Source organism: Xyrauchen texanus, chromosome 12 (genome assembly GCF_025860055.1).
Source record: "Xyrauchen texanus isolate HMW12.3.18 chromosome 12, RBS_HiC_50CHRs, whole genome shotgun sequence".
Lineage (NCBI taxonomy): Eukaryota > Metazoa > Chordata > Actinopteri > Cypriniformes > Catostomidae > Xyrauchen > Xyrauchen texanus.
The window spans coordinates 21,994,056-22,010,577 of NC_068287.1; the positions used below are offsets into that span (position 1 = coordinate 21,994,056).

Sequence of the window (16,522 nt, forward strand, 5' to 3'; positions counted from 1 at the left end):
GGGACCTTCGTTTGCATCTAGGTGGACCTGCAGGGGTTTTAACTGCTTCTGGTTTTATGGGTCTAAAGAGGAGAATGTAAGACATTCAGGAAGGACATACTGTGTATTAAGGAAGTCAGTGTTGTCGCAGTGCTGTGAAACAATGCTTTAAATGCTTATCTCTCCTCCCTCTCTTAAGCACTCCCCTAAAACCCACATGATTTTCTGCCCTGAGTTAAGAATATTACTTGGACAGAGCACAATGTATACTGCATTGTGATAACCCAAAAAGGGAGGGAGAAGTATGGGGAAGAACAGGAAAAATGTAAGAAAGGGACAAAAGACAATACACAGCGAGGAGGCCACTGTAGAGATTCTCAAATAGTTTAAACTATGTCTTCCCCTTGTTTTCTGTCCCTCGCTTCTTTTAATGGAAGCTTTTTATACTGTTTTAGTGTATGCAGTTCATTTGCGGTTAATTGTTCATTCTAAAACGATTTGGCTGAAAACTCAACTGGTAAACGAGATTAAAACTGGCCTTAGTTACTATCATATGGCAGACCTGGAATGGCCTTTTATAGGAGAGCTGCACATGAAGCTGTGAGAATGGCTAGAATTTGGTTCACTCTAGCTTTCTGGTCTCTTGCACTTGAAGGCAATCACTCTAACCCAGCACCCTGTGCTCTAAGCAGGCTGCCCTGCCCCAAGTTTAAATTTTTTGTCTGAAGAGCAGTCTAACCTCTGTCCAATTTCTCTTCTGCCTCTTCCCCCAACCTCACAGGACGAACTGACCCGGTGCCCATCGTTCTCAAATATGACGTCATGGGAATGGGGCGCATGGAGATGGAGGTAAGAAGATGGTTGTATGTGCTCTCTTTTCTTACTCTCTACTGAATGTAAATGTATTAAGGCATATTTAACCTGTGCGTCTGTTCACACACCCACAGCTGGACTATGCAGAAGATGCCACAGAGAAGCGTCGGGCGCTGGAGATAGAAAAAGAAGACACAGAGGAACTGCGTCAAAAATACAAGGTGAAATTCTGTAATAGGTACAAGGTTTATCACATTGTTTTTATCTTTCCATTCATCTGTCAGCTCTACGCACATCATCTCTTCTCTTTTCTGTCATCATTATCACCTTCTAGTACTCCTCAATTCCCCATTTGTTATTGAGTAACTGAGGCTTATCTTATTAAAATTCTGTGGATGTTTCAGATCGATTTGTCACAGTCACTGGCCTTGGACAGACACAAAGATTCTCTTGTTTCACTGCAGCACAAAGACATACACAAACAAACAAAAAGATAACTGAAGATAGGTGTGGGTACCCTATGTCTATCTCTAAAGCTGTTGAACATTTTAGGTTATCAGCAGATAAATGTGAATATGTATCCTGTATTCTCCTTCACACGCAAAGACATGAGATCTTTAACCATGACAAATTATCCTACATGTACAGTATGCAATTCTAGATTAACATTGCCTCTTTCCACAAACTCTTATACATCAGTCAGTTTTCCAGATTTAGTCAACTTCCCTCCATTAATGTTTGATTTGTTTTGTTGTGTTTTGTAGGATTATGCGGAAAAGGAGAAAGCCATAGCCAAAGCTCTGGAGGACTTGAGGGCCAACTTCTACTGTGAGCTGTGTGACAAGCAATATCAGAAACATCAGGAGTTTGACAATCACATAAACTCATATGACCATGCACACAAACAGGTAAGAGAGATACACATAGGCATGACTACTGAAAAACATATACACTACAGGTCAAAACTTTTGAAACACTTGACTGAAATGTTTGAAATTATCTTAAAAATCGTATGATCTGAAGGCGTGTGCTTAAATGTATGAAATTAGTTTTGTAGACAAAAATATAATTGTGCCACCATATTCAATTATTTAATTATAAAACTAAACTTTTATATAAAAAAAAAAGAACTGGATGACTTGGAACAAATAATAAAGAACAGAAGCCAATAAGTGCTCAACGTAGATGGGAACTCCTTCAATACTGTTTAAAATGCATCCCAGGGTGATACCTCAAGAAGTTGGTTGAGAAAATGTCAAGAGTACATGTCTGCATATTCTAGGCAAAGGGTGACTAAACAAAATCCCAAATAAATCAAAACTGTGTTATATTTTAGCATCTTCAAAGTAGTCACAACATAATTCCCATAGTTCCATTTATGTTATTCCATAGTTTTGATGATTTTACTAATATTCAAAAATGTGAAGAAAATAAAATATAAAATAATGAGTGTGTTTCCAAACTTTTGACTGGTAGTGTACATTTGAACATGGCATTGTTTTCTTCATATTTAAAGATCAATTCACCTTGTGACACCACAACAATTTTCATCTAATTCCACCCTCAATCAATTCTTGTTCCTCCTCCTCTGTCTAATCCTACAGAGACTGAAAGAGCTGAAGCAGAGAGAGTTTGCTCGGAATGTGTCATCTCGTTCTAGAAAGGATGGCAAGAAACAGGAGAGGATGCTGCGGCGTCTCCATGAACTGGCAGAACAAAGGAAGCAGCAAGAGTAGTAAGTTAAATTTGAATTCTGTATTTTGATGGTTTTTAGGGAAGTTTTACCAGTCATATCACATCTTTTCACTGTGCCATAGTATTGCCCATTTACAGATATGGTTATGCCAACAATGTTAGTGGTACTTTTCAGAGGGATAAAATAGCAGCAATGATATTTTATTTTTACTCACCACCCTTTTTTTACAGTGTCCCTGGTAGTGGCCCTATGTTTAAACCCACTACAGTGATAGTAGATGGTGAGAAGGGAGACGACTCCATGGATGGTGTGCCTATGACCATAGATTCCAACACAGAACCTATTGACGATAAGGGAGTCTGTAGTGTTGGTGATCAAGGCTCCCCTAGATCAACTCCTTCCATCAGCTTTGGCTTCAACAAAACTGGCTCTTCCCCAACGCCCTCTGGAGGCTCACATGCTCCCAAAGTTAGTGTCTCCTTCTCCTTAGCTAAAAAAGCCCCCGTCAAACTTGAGACTGCAGCAGCTGTCTTTGTAGACCCTGGTGAAGAAGCAATGGAGGGAGAAGAAGGTCAGGAAGAGGGAGGAGATAAGACAGGAGGAGAGGAAGGAGCTGTGGAAACTAACACTGATAGCCCACAATGTGCAGCAGGAGGTGAGGATGAACTGTCACAACCAGATGATGGAGGAACCCTGGCCTCCACTTTGAATAAGCTGAAGATGATGATGAAAAAGGAGGAAGGTTACTCTGGACAGGAGCCACAGTATTACCATTATGTACCTCCTACACACTGTCGGGTCAAGCCACATTTCAAGTTTCTGCTTTTCATGAAGGCCTCAGACCAGTGTGCCAGTGAAGAGGATGGAAAGAAAGCTGAAAAAGCAGTAGCTGGTGAAGATGGAGAGCAAATAAAGCTAAATGTCAGCAGCAAATATGAAAAAGAGACAGTGAACGAACCTACACAAGTGCAAAACACAACTCCTCCTCCCACATCAACCAAAATGAAGACCGAGGAAGTATCATGTAGTAGTACCTCAGCGGGGCAAAGTAATACAATAATTTTAGAAATTTCTTCCCAACCAGCTGATGCCAAGCAAGGAATGTCTGAGCCTCCAGACACAGGTCCCCGCATACCAACTGGGCCTTTCTTTCCTGTGCTTGGTAAGGATGAAAGCACCACGTTGCAATGGCCTTCTGAATTGCTGGAGTTCACTAAGGCTCAGCCATCCCTCTCCTACAGTTGTAATCCTCTCTACTTTGACTTCAAGCTGTCTAGAAACAAAGGAAACTGGGCAGGGAAAAACAGCAAATCTGCCAAGCCAGTTAGCACTGATGGAGGAGAAGGATCAAAGTCTGTCAGCATGGATACTACTCCTGATGTAGGAGAGGGATCCAAGTCTGGCAGCATGGATACTACTCCTGTCAGTAGTGGAGAGACCTGCACTTCCACAATGGTAGCAGGACCAAGTACTGATCAAAAGAAACATTCATCCTTAAAAGAGGGAGGTGCTGATAATGAGAACAAAGAGCAGAAATTACAAAGTAGTGTGGATGTGTCTGCAGGGACTAAGAAAAAGAAAAAGAAGAAAAAACATAAGAAATCAAGCAAGCGTTCCAAACGCAGCGAAAAAGTAGCAGTGGACGTGGAGTTGGAGAATGAGATGTCAGAAGATAAAACTAAAAAGAAAAAAAAACATAAAAGAAAGAAAAGCAAAAATAAACCATGTGATGCTGAGGAAAATGAAGAGGGAGGTGACCGCAAGGAAAAAGAGAAAGATAAGGAAGAAGAGAATCACAAGGAGGGGAAAGATGGAGTGTCCTCTGCCCAGTCATCTGGAGTAAATGTGTCCCATGATGGAGGAAAGAGAAAACGGTCCCACACAATGTCACAGTGGTCTGGAGTTAAGGAAAGCAGTGCAGGAAAGCCAAGCTCTGCAGAAGAGCACAATGGTACTAAAAGCCTTAAATCTGACCCCGATGCACCCGCAGCCTCTTGCTCTGCTTCAGCCCAGAAAAGCTTAAGTGGAGGTCGACCTCCCAGCAGTGACAGTGAAGAGGATGGAGGATCATCCTCTCAACATTCCCGACCAGCTCGCCGTTGCTCCACACCAAAACGTGAGCACCACAGACACTGCAGTGATGATTCAGGACAATCAGGACGTTCACGTAGTAGATCGTCTCGTGGAGGTGACCATAACCATAGACGCCACAGAGGTCAGAAGTCATGCAGTCGATCTTACTCGAGTAGCTCTGAGCGTTCCTCTGCTGGGAGCAGTGCTTACAGCCGCCGTAGTCACAGTTACTCAGACAGTTACAGTGACTATAGTGATGAAGAACATCGTCATAGAACAAGAAGACCTTCTTCAGACTCAGACTATGAAAGGCGTGATAGTGGGCGGTCTCACAGACGGCACTATTCCTCATCTTCCTCTGAGGACTCTCGTTCACGATCACGCTCACACAGCCGCAGAAAACATCATAGGCGGAGACACCAACGAAGTAGTAGTCGCAGCTCTAGTCGCAGTAGTAGGAGCAGCAGCGCTCGCCACTATAGACGAAGCACTTATAGTCACAGCCGTAGCTCTGCTAGTCGTTCATCTAGCTCCACTAAAGGTTCTCCACATCGACATGGTCACAGCCGGCGATCTGACAGCTCCACACGACGACGTGATTTCAGCAGGTCGCGCATTTACTGTTCCCAGTCTCCAAGGTCCTCCTCTTCCCGCACACAGGCACGAAAGAGCAACTCTTCATCAGCACAAGGAACTAGATGTAGTGGTGGTGCTACCTCAAAGGAAGGTGGAGGTGCTGCAGAACATCGAAATTCATTCACAGCTCGGCAGCTACTGGAGAAAATCCAGTCTCGAAAAGGAGGGGATGAGTCTGGAACTGGCACCAAGCCAGGCATCAAGATCAAGGACCCTCCACAAGGATACTTTGGACCCAAGCTCCCCCCTGCCCTTGGAAACAAAAGTATTTTGCCCCTTTTTGGTAAACTCCAGGCAGGAAAGAAACCATCATTATTTTCTCTTATACGTTTGAATGAGAGTGAAAAGTCAGAGCAGGGGAAAAATTCTGATAGTAGTGAAGTTATCTTGGTAGAACCCATTCGTGAATTTCCTCCCCCACCCCAGCCACAAGTCCAACAGCAAAAGCAGCAGCAACAACAACAAAAGCAACAGTTAGAGGAGGCCGTACCAAATGCTGTAGTGCCAGAGGATACCAGACATCCAGTCTCAGACACACAGGCCCTTCAGGAGTCTCAGCCACAATATGAGCACGATCCAGCTATGATGATCCCACAATACCAAGGTGAGGCAAGGCAAGACCCCAGTAATCCCATTTCGGATGGACATCTAATGGGGTCTGATATGGGTACGCAGTCTACTATGCACACCTACACTGGTTACTCTGCACCCACAATGGAGGATGGGGAAATGGGCATAGAAGCTGAAGAAGATGGACTTGCACCTTTAGAAAGTCAACCAATTACCTTTACTCCAGAGGAAATGGAAAAATACAGCAAGTTGCAACAAGCAGCTCAACAGCACATTCAACAGCAGCTGTTAGCCAAGCAGGTGAAGAGCTTCCCTTCAGCCGCAGCTGTTGCAGCGGCAGCTAATTTGGCAGCAGCGGCTAACCTTGCCCATGCTCCGCCACCTCCACCAGCTGCATTGCAGCCTATACACATCCATCAACCCACAGTTTCTGCAGCTTCTGCTACCTCCATTACCACAATGCAGCATGCCATCCTGCAGCATCATGCTGCTGCAGCAGCCATGGGTATTCATCCCCATACCCAGCATCATCATCACCCTGCACATGCCCAACTAGCCCAGGTGCACCACATCCCTCAACATCATCTAACCCCTATTTCCTTGTCACCATTGGGACATTCCTTAGGCCACTCATTGGGTCACTCTTTAGGACACACAGGCTTGATTCCAGCTCACCACACTGCCTTTTTGTCAGGCCAACCAATACATATTATACCAGCCTCTGCGCTCCATCACAGCCCTCTTTCTCTACACCATATCCCCCATGCTGCCCTTTACCCCACTCTCTTTGCCCATCGGCCAGCCACTGCAGCAGCAGCAGCTGCCCTGCAGTTACACCCATTTCTTCATCCTATCTTCTCAGGGCAGGACCTGCAACACCCACCAAACCATGGCTCCTGAAAATTATATTTGAGGTGTGAAAATTTAAGTTTAGTTGGGTGGTATGTACTCTGCTTCCATAAGGGCATCTCATCAGGACAGTTTATGGGTATATTTTAAAAAATTTAATAAACACAAAAAGTATGATTTTCTTGGCCACCTTTCGAGATTGTAATGTGATGAAAATCATGTGAAATCAGGACCAGGAGATTGGTCGGCAGTGGTATATCGTATGTATATTCCCTCAAGGAGTAAAGAAAAGGTGCAAGGGTTTATTTTTTAGGTCAAGGACATGGATTTCACAACTAGATAAAGGACAAGAAACCACATCTTTAGTTTTCTATGGTATGTCATACATTTTTGTTCATTGTCTGAAGTTTTTCTTATATCCACAGGCTGATTGTAGGCCTTAAGTGTGGCTTGATAGGGTTGACAAGGGCAGTCTTAGAGGGTCATTGGGAGATAGTTTTTTTTTGTGTACTAAGCATTCTTGACTAAATTAATTGACGTGTATGAATATGCAAAGATATAATTGTGCCTGGTTCTCAAAAAACAGGCTATGATGAATTTGACGATGGGCCCACTACAAGGTTGCCATAATATTTGGTCATTTTTTCAGCTCATACTAATTGTTATAAAAGTACCATACTTCTATCAAATGGTGTCAGAAAACATGAACAAGATTATTACAGTTAAAAGCCATACTCCGCACTCAACTGTGTAAACTTATTTTTTTGGTTGGTTGCAAATCAATATTAATGATCTGAAAATAGTGAATGGAACGTAGACATCACAAATGTTGATGTCACACGTTTTTATATTGTCACAGGCTGTTGGAACTGCATACCAAGTTACACTTTGGGATTTGAGGGTTCCCATCCCTTGTAATTAAAATTGTGAAATATTGCACTGAAAAATGTACATTTTAGATGCTGTTTTTTGCATCTTGTAACAACTGTATGATTGTATTCAATAATTTTATTTTGTTTTTTATTTTAAATTATTTTATATTTTTGTTTCTTTTTTTGGAAAATGTTTTTGTTGTCTTTCTGCACAATTAGTTCAATGTAAATAAACTTGTGTAAAAAGATAATGTAAAATAAATGTTTGTAACACCTGCTTAAAAATGCTAATAAAACAAATAATGAAATAAAGGATACATAAACATGATCAGGGCTGGTACTTCAGAGGTCAGGGAAGTATTTGGAAAGTGGATGGACAGAAGAATGTTGTACAAGTTTTGGTGACAATAATTGTGCTGTAAACATTAGCTTTTTGAAGTCCTCTATTCATCAGCAAATACAAATTTGACTAAGTAATCACTTGTACAAGTATTATACTTTTAATACCCAGATAAGTCTTTGACATAAAACGTATTTAACCTGTAATGTTAAAAAAAAAAAAAAAAACAATGCTTGAACATTAAAATAAAATGCTTTGCACTTTCTCATGGTCTCCTCTCAATCACCGGTATAAGATAAAAATTGTGTCATTTCCTAGACTTTTAAGCGGCCATACATCTTGCACCACTTTTCCCTGCATGCTAGGTAGAAGCCCAGAAAACAGCTGCAAGGTATGTAAGTTCCTTTTAAGATACAGTATAAGAACACAAACTCAAAATATGATGGTCACTTGTACCTGCATTTGACTATTTTGCACAGGAAAAAAAAAATCCATTGTCCATGGTAAATTAACATTGATCCCGATTTTGCAAGAATGTGTGTTTACTTGTTTTGTGACCGCATCAATCATACATTTTATTCTACAACCACAGACGATTATTGGATTTAAACACTAGATGGCACCATTTGACTTTGCTTCAGTTGCATTAGATCAGAAAGCAGGATATGTTGCAAGATCATTTTTTTTTATTGCATTAAAAATAATACATTGAATAACAACAGTGGGTTACATATTGCTAACAAAGGGACAAATAAAAACAATACAGAAGATATCACATGTAAAGATTACATTTTCAATGTGACATCCTTAAGGATGTTATATGTTAAGTTTTTGAAGATGTTTAGACATATTATTAAGAGGCAAAAAGCGATTTTACATCAGCAGAAAAAATTCTAATATTAGGTTTCGATTGTATTACTCTGGCTTTGTGAAGATGAAATAACAATAAAGAACAATCAAATTTAGCATCATTACAATGAATATCTGAAAGAAAAACCATAGTCTCTGTAATCTGCACCAATTTGTTAAAACATAAATATAATAACAAGGTTATTTCTGTCCAAAAAGATTTAGAGAAAGTACACTGATAAAACAAATGTAAAACTGATTCTTCCATTTTACAAAAGGAACACAAGGGGGATACATTCTCAAAAAACCTGTTTAAAATCTGATTGCATGTGTAATATTTGTGAGTAATTTTGAAAATAAGTTCTCTAATTTTATTTGGGATAAGAAGTTTGTAAGGAGAAATCCATAAATTGCTTAAATTAGAATATACTCAATTTTGAACAGGCTATAGAAAGAGTTACTTGATCTGAGACAATAGCATTTCCAATGAAAACATTATTACATTTCTTGTCTAGAATATGGATACTTTAATTGAAAGTTTAGGAATATGATTAGACAAGCTAGCATAACTTAGGTGTGCTCTAATTAAAGATTTGATGCTTTTTTTTTACCAAAAAGGGGCAAAATAATACTTTTAACCACCTTATTGAAGTCTCTTTTAGAAAACGGGGCACCCTTCAGAGTAATAAATTCATTAAATGAGATAAGTTCCCCTTGAACAGCAGAGTGTTTATAGATTTGATAATTTTTGCAAGATAATCTAGCCGTGCGTTCAGACCGCTTCTCGCCGCCGAGAGACGCTGGCTAGCATAGAAAATTAATGACTTCCGGTCGATTGAGAAGGGTCTAGCTGCAGACTGTGGGCGATTGGAGCTCCACTCTCAAACAGGAAATACGTCACCTCCACTCCAGTTATTGTGCTGTAAAAATTGGGCAGTCACTTATTTCCAGGGGTTTCAGTACAGCGTAAAAATGTGACGTGGTAGTGTAGGCGTTCTCCTAATTCAAAATTTGCATAGGTCACCGATCATGAAAAGTGAATGATGATAACCCACATCGCTAACGGTTGAATTATTTTCCTTTTTTGCCGCTAATAGAAACTGATGTTGAAATTTAATATGTCAGTTTGGCAAAGTAGATTAATCCAAAATCACACGCTAAAATATGTAAATATTAATGTACCAATAGTATCAATGTAAACAATCTGAAGCCCGCGATGAAAATATGAAACGCCCGCGGAAAGAAGGCACTATAATGCGCATGTGCGCTGACCTGAAATTTGTTTTATGTCATGGCCACGCCCCTTGTGCGTCGCTGTACTGAAACCCCTGTACTTTAGTGAATGCCGTAAAAATTGAGAAGGGTCTGGCTGCAGACTGTGGGCGATTGGAGCTCCACTCTCAAACAGGAAATACGTCACCTCCACTCCAGTTATTGTGTTGTAAAAATTTAAGTTTATTTGGTTTTTTTTTTGTGTTTTTTTTTTTTACATAAAAACAATTAAAACTTAAATTGTGGAAATTATTCTTCATTATTTTACATTGGTTGATTTGTACATGTTATTTAGCTTTAAATAGAAAATTCTGAAATTATTTTTACTATAATATTATATTTAATAGTCATAAACCGTAAAAGTGTAGTATACTGCTTTGATATTCTGTGTGAAGATTAGGTGAGGTCACGTATATATGCGCTCGGTTAAAATATATATATATATATATATATATATATATATATATATATATATATATATGCGCTCGGTCGCAGTCATAGACAGTATAAGGCCGCAGTGGAGGTGACGTATTTCCGCTTTTGAATGGAGCTCCACTCGCCCCGTAGTCTGCAGCCAGCCCCTATTGGAGAGATTTGACGCTCTCGACCATAGACATAATAAATACATAGACGCCCTATTGGCCGCTGGAGCGTACGTCAACGGGCCGCCATATTGCGGAGGGCAACATTCCCATTTCTCTCATAACGGGAGTTGAGGAAAAATGCCTGCCTCATGTGCTGCTTGGGGCTGTACAAATCGCCGCACTATTGAAAACAGGTCTCGGGGAATTACTTTTCACAAGTAAGACTGAACATTTGTTTTTGGTTGTATTTGGTCGTTATATAATTAGTAATAGTAACGTTAGTTGGCCACCGGAGTTAGTCAGACTAAAATAGCTTGCTTGCGAGCTGTGAAAGTTGAGACATGAGTTGACATGATTTATAGTATAGTTTTATCTTATATTTTATATTATAAAGTACATTTCCTGAAAATCTAAATATTTTCTTAAAGACTTTTATGACAAGTACTCGTTACACCATGTACGAACCACTGAAATCGGTTGATAAATGTAAACGTTATTTTTGTTTTTATCCAGAAAAACCGTTTACTTGCATTTGATTACAGCGCAGTCTTGCCCTCCGCAAAATGGCGGACACGTTGACGTATCGCAGCAACGTTCTAAAGCGGCCAATAGGGCGTCTATGTATTTATTATGTCTATGCTCTCGACGCCTCTGGTCTGAACGCACGGTTGGGCGGTGTGGGGCGTCAGAGGGAAGTTAAAATGCAGCCAACATTATGGTAATGAGCTTTGACACGGTTCGGGAATATACATATTATATAGACTCATTACAAGCAAAGTAAGATATTTAAAGCCTTTATTTGATATAATTTTGATGATTATGGCTTACAGCTTATGAAAACCCCAAATTCAGAATCTCAGAAAGTTAGAATATTACATGAAATCAATAAAAAAAGGATTTTAAATACAGAAATGTCGGCCCTCTGAAAAGTATAATCATGCATAAATGTACTCAGTACTTGGTTTGGGCCCCTTTTGCATTAATTACTGCCTCAATGCGGCGTGGCATGGATGCTATCAGCCTGTGGCACTGCTGAAGGTGTTATGGAAGACCAAGATGCTTACTAGCGTCTTAATAGCGGCCTTCAGCTCTTCTGCATTGTTTGGTCTCATGTCTCTCATCTTTCTCTTGGCAATGCCCCATAGATTCTCAATGGGGTTCAGGTCAGGCGAGTTTGCTGGCCAATCAAGCACAGTATATACCATGGTCATTGAACCAGGTTTTGGTACTTTTGGCAGTGTGGGCAGGTGCCAAGTCCTGCTGGAAAATGAAGTCAGCATCTCCATAAAGCTTGTCTGCTGAAGGAAGCATGAAGTGCTCTAAAATGTCCCGGTAGACGGCTGCGTTGACTCTGGACTTAATAAAGCACATTGGACCAACACCAGCCGATGACATGGCTCCCCAAACCAACACAGACTGTGGAAACTTCACACTGGACTTCAAGCATCTTGGATTGTGTGCCTCTCCATTCTTCCTCCAGACTCTGGGACCTTGGTTTCCAAATGAGATGCAAAATTTGCTCTCATCAGAAAAGAGGACTTTGGACCACTGAGCAACAGACCAGGTTTTTTTTCTTTAGCCCAGGTAAGACGCTTCTGACGTTGTTTGTTGTTCAGGAGCGGCTTGACAAGAGGAATACGACATTTGAAGCCTCAGTCCACTCCTTGTGAAGCTCCCCACACATTTGAATGGCCTTTTCCTGACAATCCTCTCCAGGCTACGGTCATCCCTGCTGCTTGTGCACCTTTTTCTTCCACACTTTTCCCTTCCACTTAACTTTCTATTAATGTGCTTTGATACAGCACTTTGAGAACATCCAACTTCTTTTGCAATTAAATTTTGAGGCTTTCCCTCCTTGTGGAGGGTGTCAATGATGGTTTTCTGCACAACTGTCAGGTCAGCAGTCTTCCCCATGATTGTGAATTCAACTGAACCAGACTGAGAGACCATTTAAAGGCTCAGGAACCCTTTGCAGGTGTTTAGCTGATTAGAGTGTGACACTTTGAGCCTACAATACTGAACCTTTTCACAATATTCTAATTTTCTGAGATTCTGAATTTGGGGTTTTCATAAGCTGTAAGCCATAATCATCAAAATTATATCAAATAAAGGCTTGAAATATCTTACTTTGCTTGTAATGAGTCTATATAATATATTAGTTTCACCTTTTAAGTTGAATTACTGAAATTAATGAACTTTTGCACGATATTCTAATTTTTCAAGTTTCACCTGTAGAAGTGCTCCGCTCTAGCGAAGTCTAGAGAACACAACCGTGTAAACTTTGGTTCCCACCAAACATTAGTTCCAAAGACAAAAAGGAGGAGAAACCCGTGTCGGGTTTTCCCGTAATATTTGATCTGTCCTTGTTTGCTTACAGGGATATAAATACAATTTTAAAAAACGATGAGTGGACAAAGGTGTCTGAACGTGTTGGTGTGCCAGATGAGTTGATGAAGTGGATATTATGGTTTATATAATAATATTTAAAAATATTTCATGAGGATATACGCTACTTGAGATATGTCGTCAAAAAGATACCGGTTGACATGTCTGGATGTTTTGTGGCCCCTTTAAATATAGTTCACAAAACAAAGCATTCTGGACGCACGTTGCCGCCCATTTCAAACACGTCAGAGAGTCCACAAATTTTCGATAGCGTTGTTGGCAGGGCAGCCAGAGCGAATTTTGACACTCTCGTCGCCTCTTAGTCCGTGAGGCAGACCCCCAAATTTCAGAAATTAGTATCATAAAAGGGCACCAATGTTGCTCTTTTTTTTTTATTCAACAGAGGGATGTCCCTGGACCACAAAAATGCATGATAGCAATTCTTAGTGGGTAGCTTAAGGTACAAAAATCACCAATTTTATGTATGACCCTCCCAAAATTTGGCGAATTCCACGTAAGGTCAGTTATTTCTTTAATTCATTATTTTTGGTACCAAAAAAAACCTTTATACTTGGTGATATCTAGGTTGGAATATTGTCAAAACTTGAACTTGTTTCAATAATATAGTTGTTATGATTATTTCTCTACATAAAACATAGTGGTGTACAGCTTTCACTCATTGTTTTAAACTGAAGACCAATCTGTACATGCTTCCATGTAACAGGTAAGAATGGATTTTGCAGTGTTATATATTATACAATTATTGATTAATCTATCAAGTCAATTCATTGTATGCTAATTACCATGGATAACTAAACAACAAGTGAAGTGAAGTGAAGTGAAGTGAATGCTAATTGTCCAAATTGTACATTTGTTGACTGTCCGTGTACTGGTGCTTGAGATGTCTTTATCTTAGATGCACACTATATGCAGAAACACACATAAGCAGACATTTATTATATTACTCCTGAAGGCAGACAATAAACATCAAATTAATTTACAGCTTGCAGAAATATGTATAAGGTTCAGGAAGAGAGATCTCCTCAAAAGAAACGGCCTAAAATTGAAAACAAGTGTTTAATACATTGCAATGAAGAGGACCCAGAGAAGAATTTAACAACACCAAAGGACTGGAATTCGTGGACAACATTGGTTAAGGCAGCAGAAATAAGAAATCATAAAGACATATTAGATTTGGCTGCGAGTTGTTCTGAAGGAGAGGTTCCACAAATATGGTATCACAGGAGGTGCCGGAGTCTCTTTACAATGAAAAGGGATTTGGAAACACTCAAAAGCAAACCATTAGACACTACAACAGAAACAATGGCTAGAAGGTCCATACGAACTCAGAGCTCTAGTTCATTGGTGTATGAAAAAATCTGCATCTTTTGTGAGAAGTCTTCAAAGTTCAGACCAGGAACAAAAAGTAGAGCGCCGTTAATGCAGTCTGTGTCTTGGCAGTCTGATGCTGCAGTTAGAAATGCAGCTCTAGCCAACCAGGATAAAAGAATGATTGCAGTTACTAGCAGAGAGCTGATAGCAGCAGAAGCTCACTACCACAAGAGTTGTTACAGGAACTATACCAGAGTCCTTACATCTCATGATGCCCCTTCAGAGAGGTCAGTAGTGTCTGATGAAGAAAACAGGTATAAAGCCACAGAAGCAGCTGCATTTGACGAGTTGTTTGAATACATACGGGAAGAACTGATGGAACATCCTTGTGTTATGAAGTTTACAATTCTCACATGTAGAATCAGAGAGTATATGCACAAACGTGGCGTTGACACTCTGATGGAATCAACCATCAAGAACCTTAGAAGAAGATTAGAGGCAGAATTTGGTGATTCCCTACATTTTTGCAAGTCTAACAATGGCAGGTTACTGATGTATCCTGACACTTTGTCTATGGAGCATCTTGTTGTTGAGAACAGTGAAATACATGACAAGCTTAGTCAAGAAACAACCTATACAGACCGCATATATGCTATTAAGGCGCTTACAGGAAATGTTGAATTGATCCAAATGATGAATCGCCTGGGACACTCTGTATCTTACACTTTGTTAGAGGAGATAGATACAGCCTTGTGCCTGCAGAAATTAACCATGGCAGATGCTGCAGGTTTGGCTGTTCTTCCTAGCAACATAAAGCCCAATGTGCCTACGACATTAGGATGGGACAACATAGACAGAAACGAAGAGACATTGACTGGAAAGGGAACATTCCATAGGATCAATGGAATTGCAGTCCAGCCTTTGACAGAGGGTCCATCACTTCCACCAATGTCCTATGAAATTTTACTTTATTTCATCATAAAAGAGAAGATGTAAAACAATAGATATGTCAATATAACACAGTTTATCAATGTTGAGATTTATTTTGCATAATTAGATTTTTTCAGCACGTTTAAATGTAAAATTTGTAATTTTCATACATTAAGCTACCTACATGGCACTGCTATCATGCATTTTTGTGGTCAGGCGGCATGCCTGTTTTGAGAAATAAACATTAGAATTGGTGCCCTTTCTGATACCAATTTTCTGCCCGCCTCACGGACTATCTGGTCTGAACGCACGGTAAAAGGATTTAGCAAGAACCATGTTTTGGAGAATTTTCATTCATCAGTTTTAAACATTAATGTCTTACGAGAACAGTTTTATCAGGTTTTAGAAAACAACTCAGAGTTTAATAGAATACAAGTAGTGTTAAGGTTTTAATAATTATTATAAATAAAAATTCACAATAACAATTAGTTTGATTAAAAACTGAAGTCTCTAGACTCACAGAGCACATGCAGTGCATACTCAAAGGCCTGGAAGCAGACATCGTCATTACATACAACTGTTCTAGGAGGAAATCGTTGAGGATTACCTTGCTGGGGATCTGAGCATAGGTGTGCCAACAGAGTACCAAGATCAGTAAGCAGCTGTCCAACAGTATATCTAATTTCCTGTTTGCCAGGGACTGTGACCTCTTAGAGTAAGGCGCAGGGTTGGGGAGTAATGGAATACATGTAACGGGATTCTGTGTTTAAAATACAAAATAAGTAACTGTGTTCCACTACAGTTACAGTTGAAAAAATCTGTAATTATAATACAGTTACATTCAAAAAGTGTTTTGATTACTGAAGAGATTACTGCATTTTATTGTCATTTGTATCAGTAAATATTTAGTGCTTTCAGATGGAAAACATTTATACTTCTAAATGATGTGATCCAAAGTGCATTTAAACAGCGGTGAAACACTTTCTTATGAAATGCTACATTCATACGAGCAGACAGAAAAGTAAGTTTGAAGTAAATTTGGAGCAGAAGAAATATAAATAAACCTTGTGTAAATTCTAAATTCGGCATTAGTTGCATTATGATGTGCATCTGCTCTAATACTTCATTGTGTTGGTGCGCATATTTGCATTGTTTTAACCCCTCTTTGTAAGTCCCGCCTTCTCGCACACCAATTGGTCGATTATAAGAGGCTTGCAGACACTATTGGCCAAAATCCTGCCTGTCAATCTCTCCGTGAACACGCGAAGTAACAGCAAATGACTGAGTGGAAACAATGCCCAAACAAAAGTGCAAATTTACAGAAGATTTGCACAAAAAAATT

General features: G+C 39.8%; 1 protein-coding gene across 7 annotated transcripts in view; it reads left to right on the forward strand.

The window, feature by feature from the left end:
* Positions 1-8,083, forward strand: part of LOC127652574 (G patch domain-containing protein 8-like) — a 53,415-nt gene extending 45,332 nt beyond the window's left edge. For all 7 annotated transcript variants that reach the window (XM_052138784.1, XM_052138785.1, XM_052138783.1 and 4 more), the window contains 5 exons: positions 761-828; positions 927-1,013; positions 1,557-1,700; positions 2,397-2,527; positions 2,719-8,083. In XM_052138784.1, the coding sequence (XP_051994744.1) occupies positions 761-828; positions 927-1,013; positions 1,557-1,700; positions 2,397-2,527; positions 2,719-6,667 (4,379 nt within the window). In that variant the 3' untranslated portion in view covers positions 6,668-8,083. The remainder of the gene's footprint in view (positions 1-760; positions 829-926; positions 1,014-1,556; positions 1,701-2,396; positions 2,528-2,718) is intronic.
* The last annotated feature ends 8,439 nt before the right edge of the window (positions 8,084-16,522 follow it).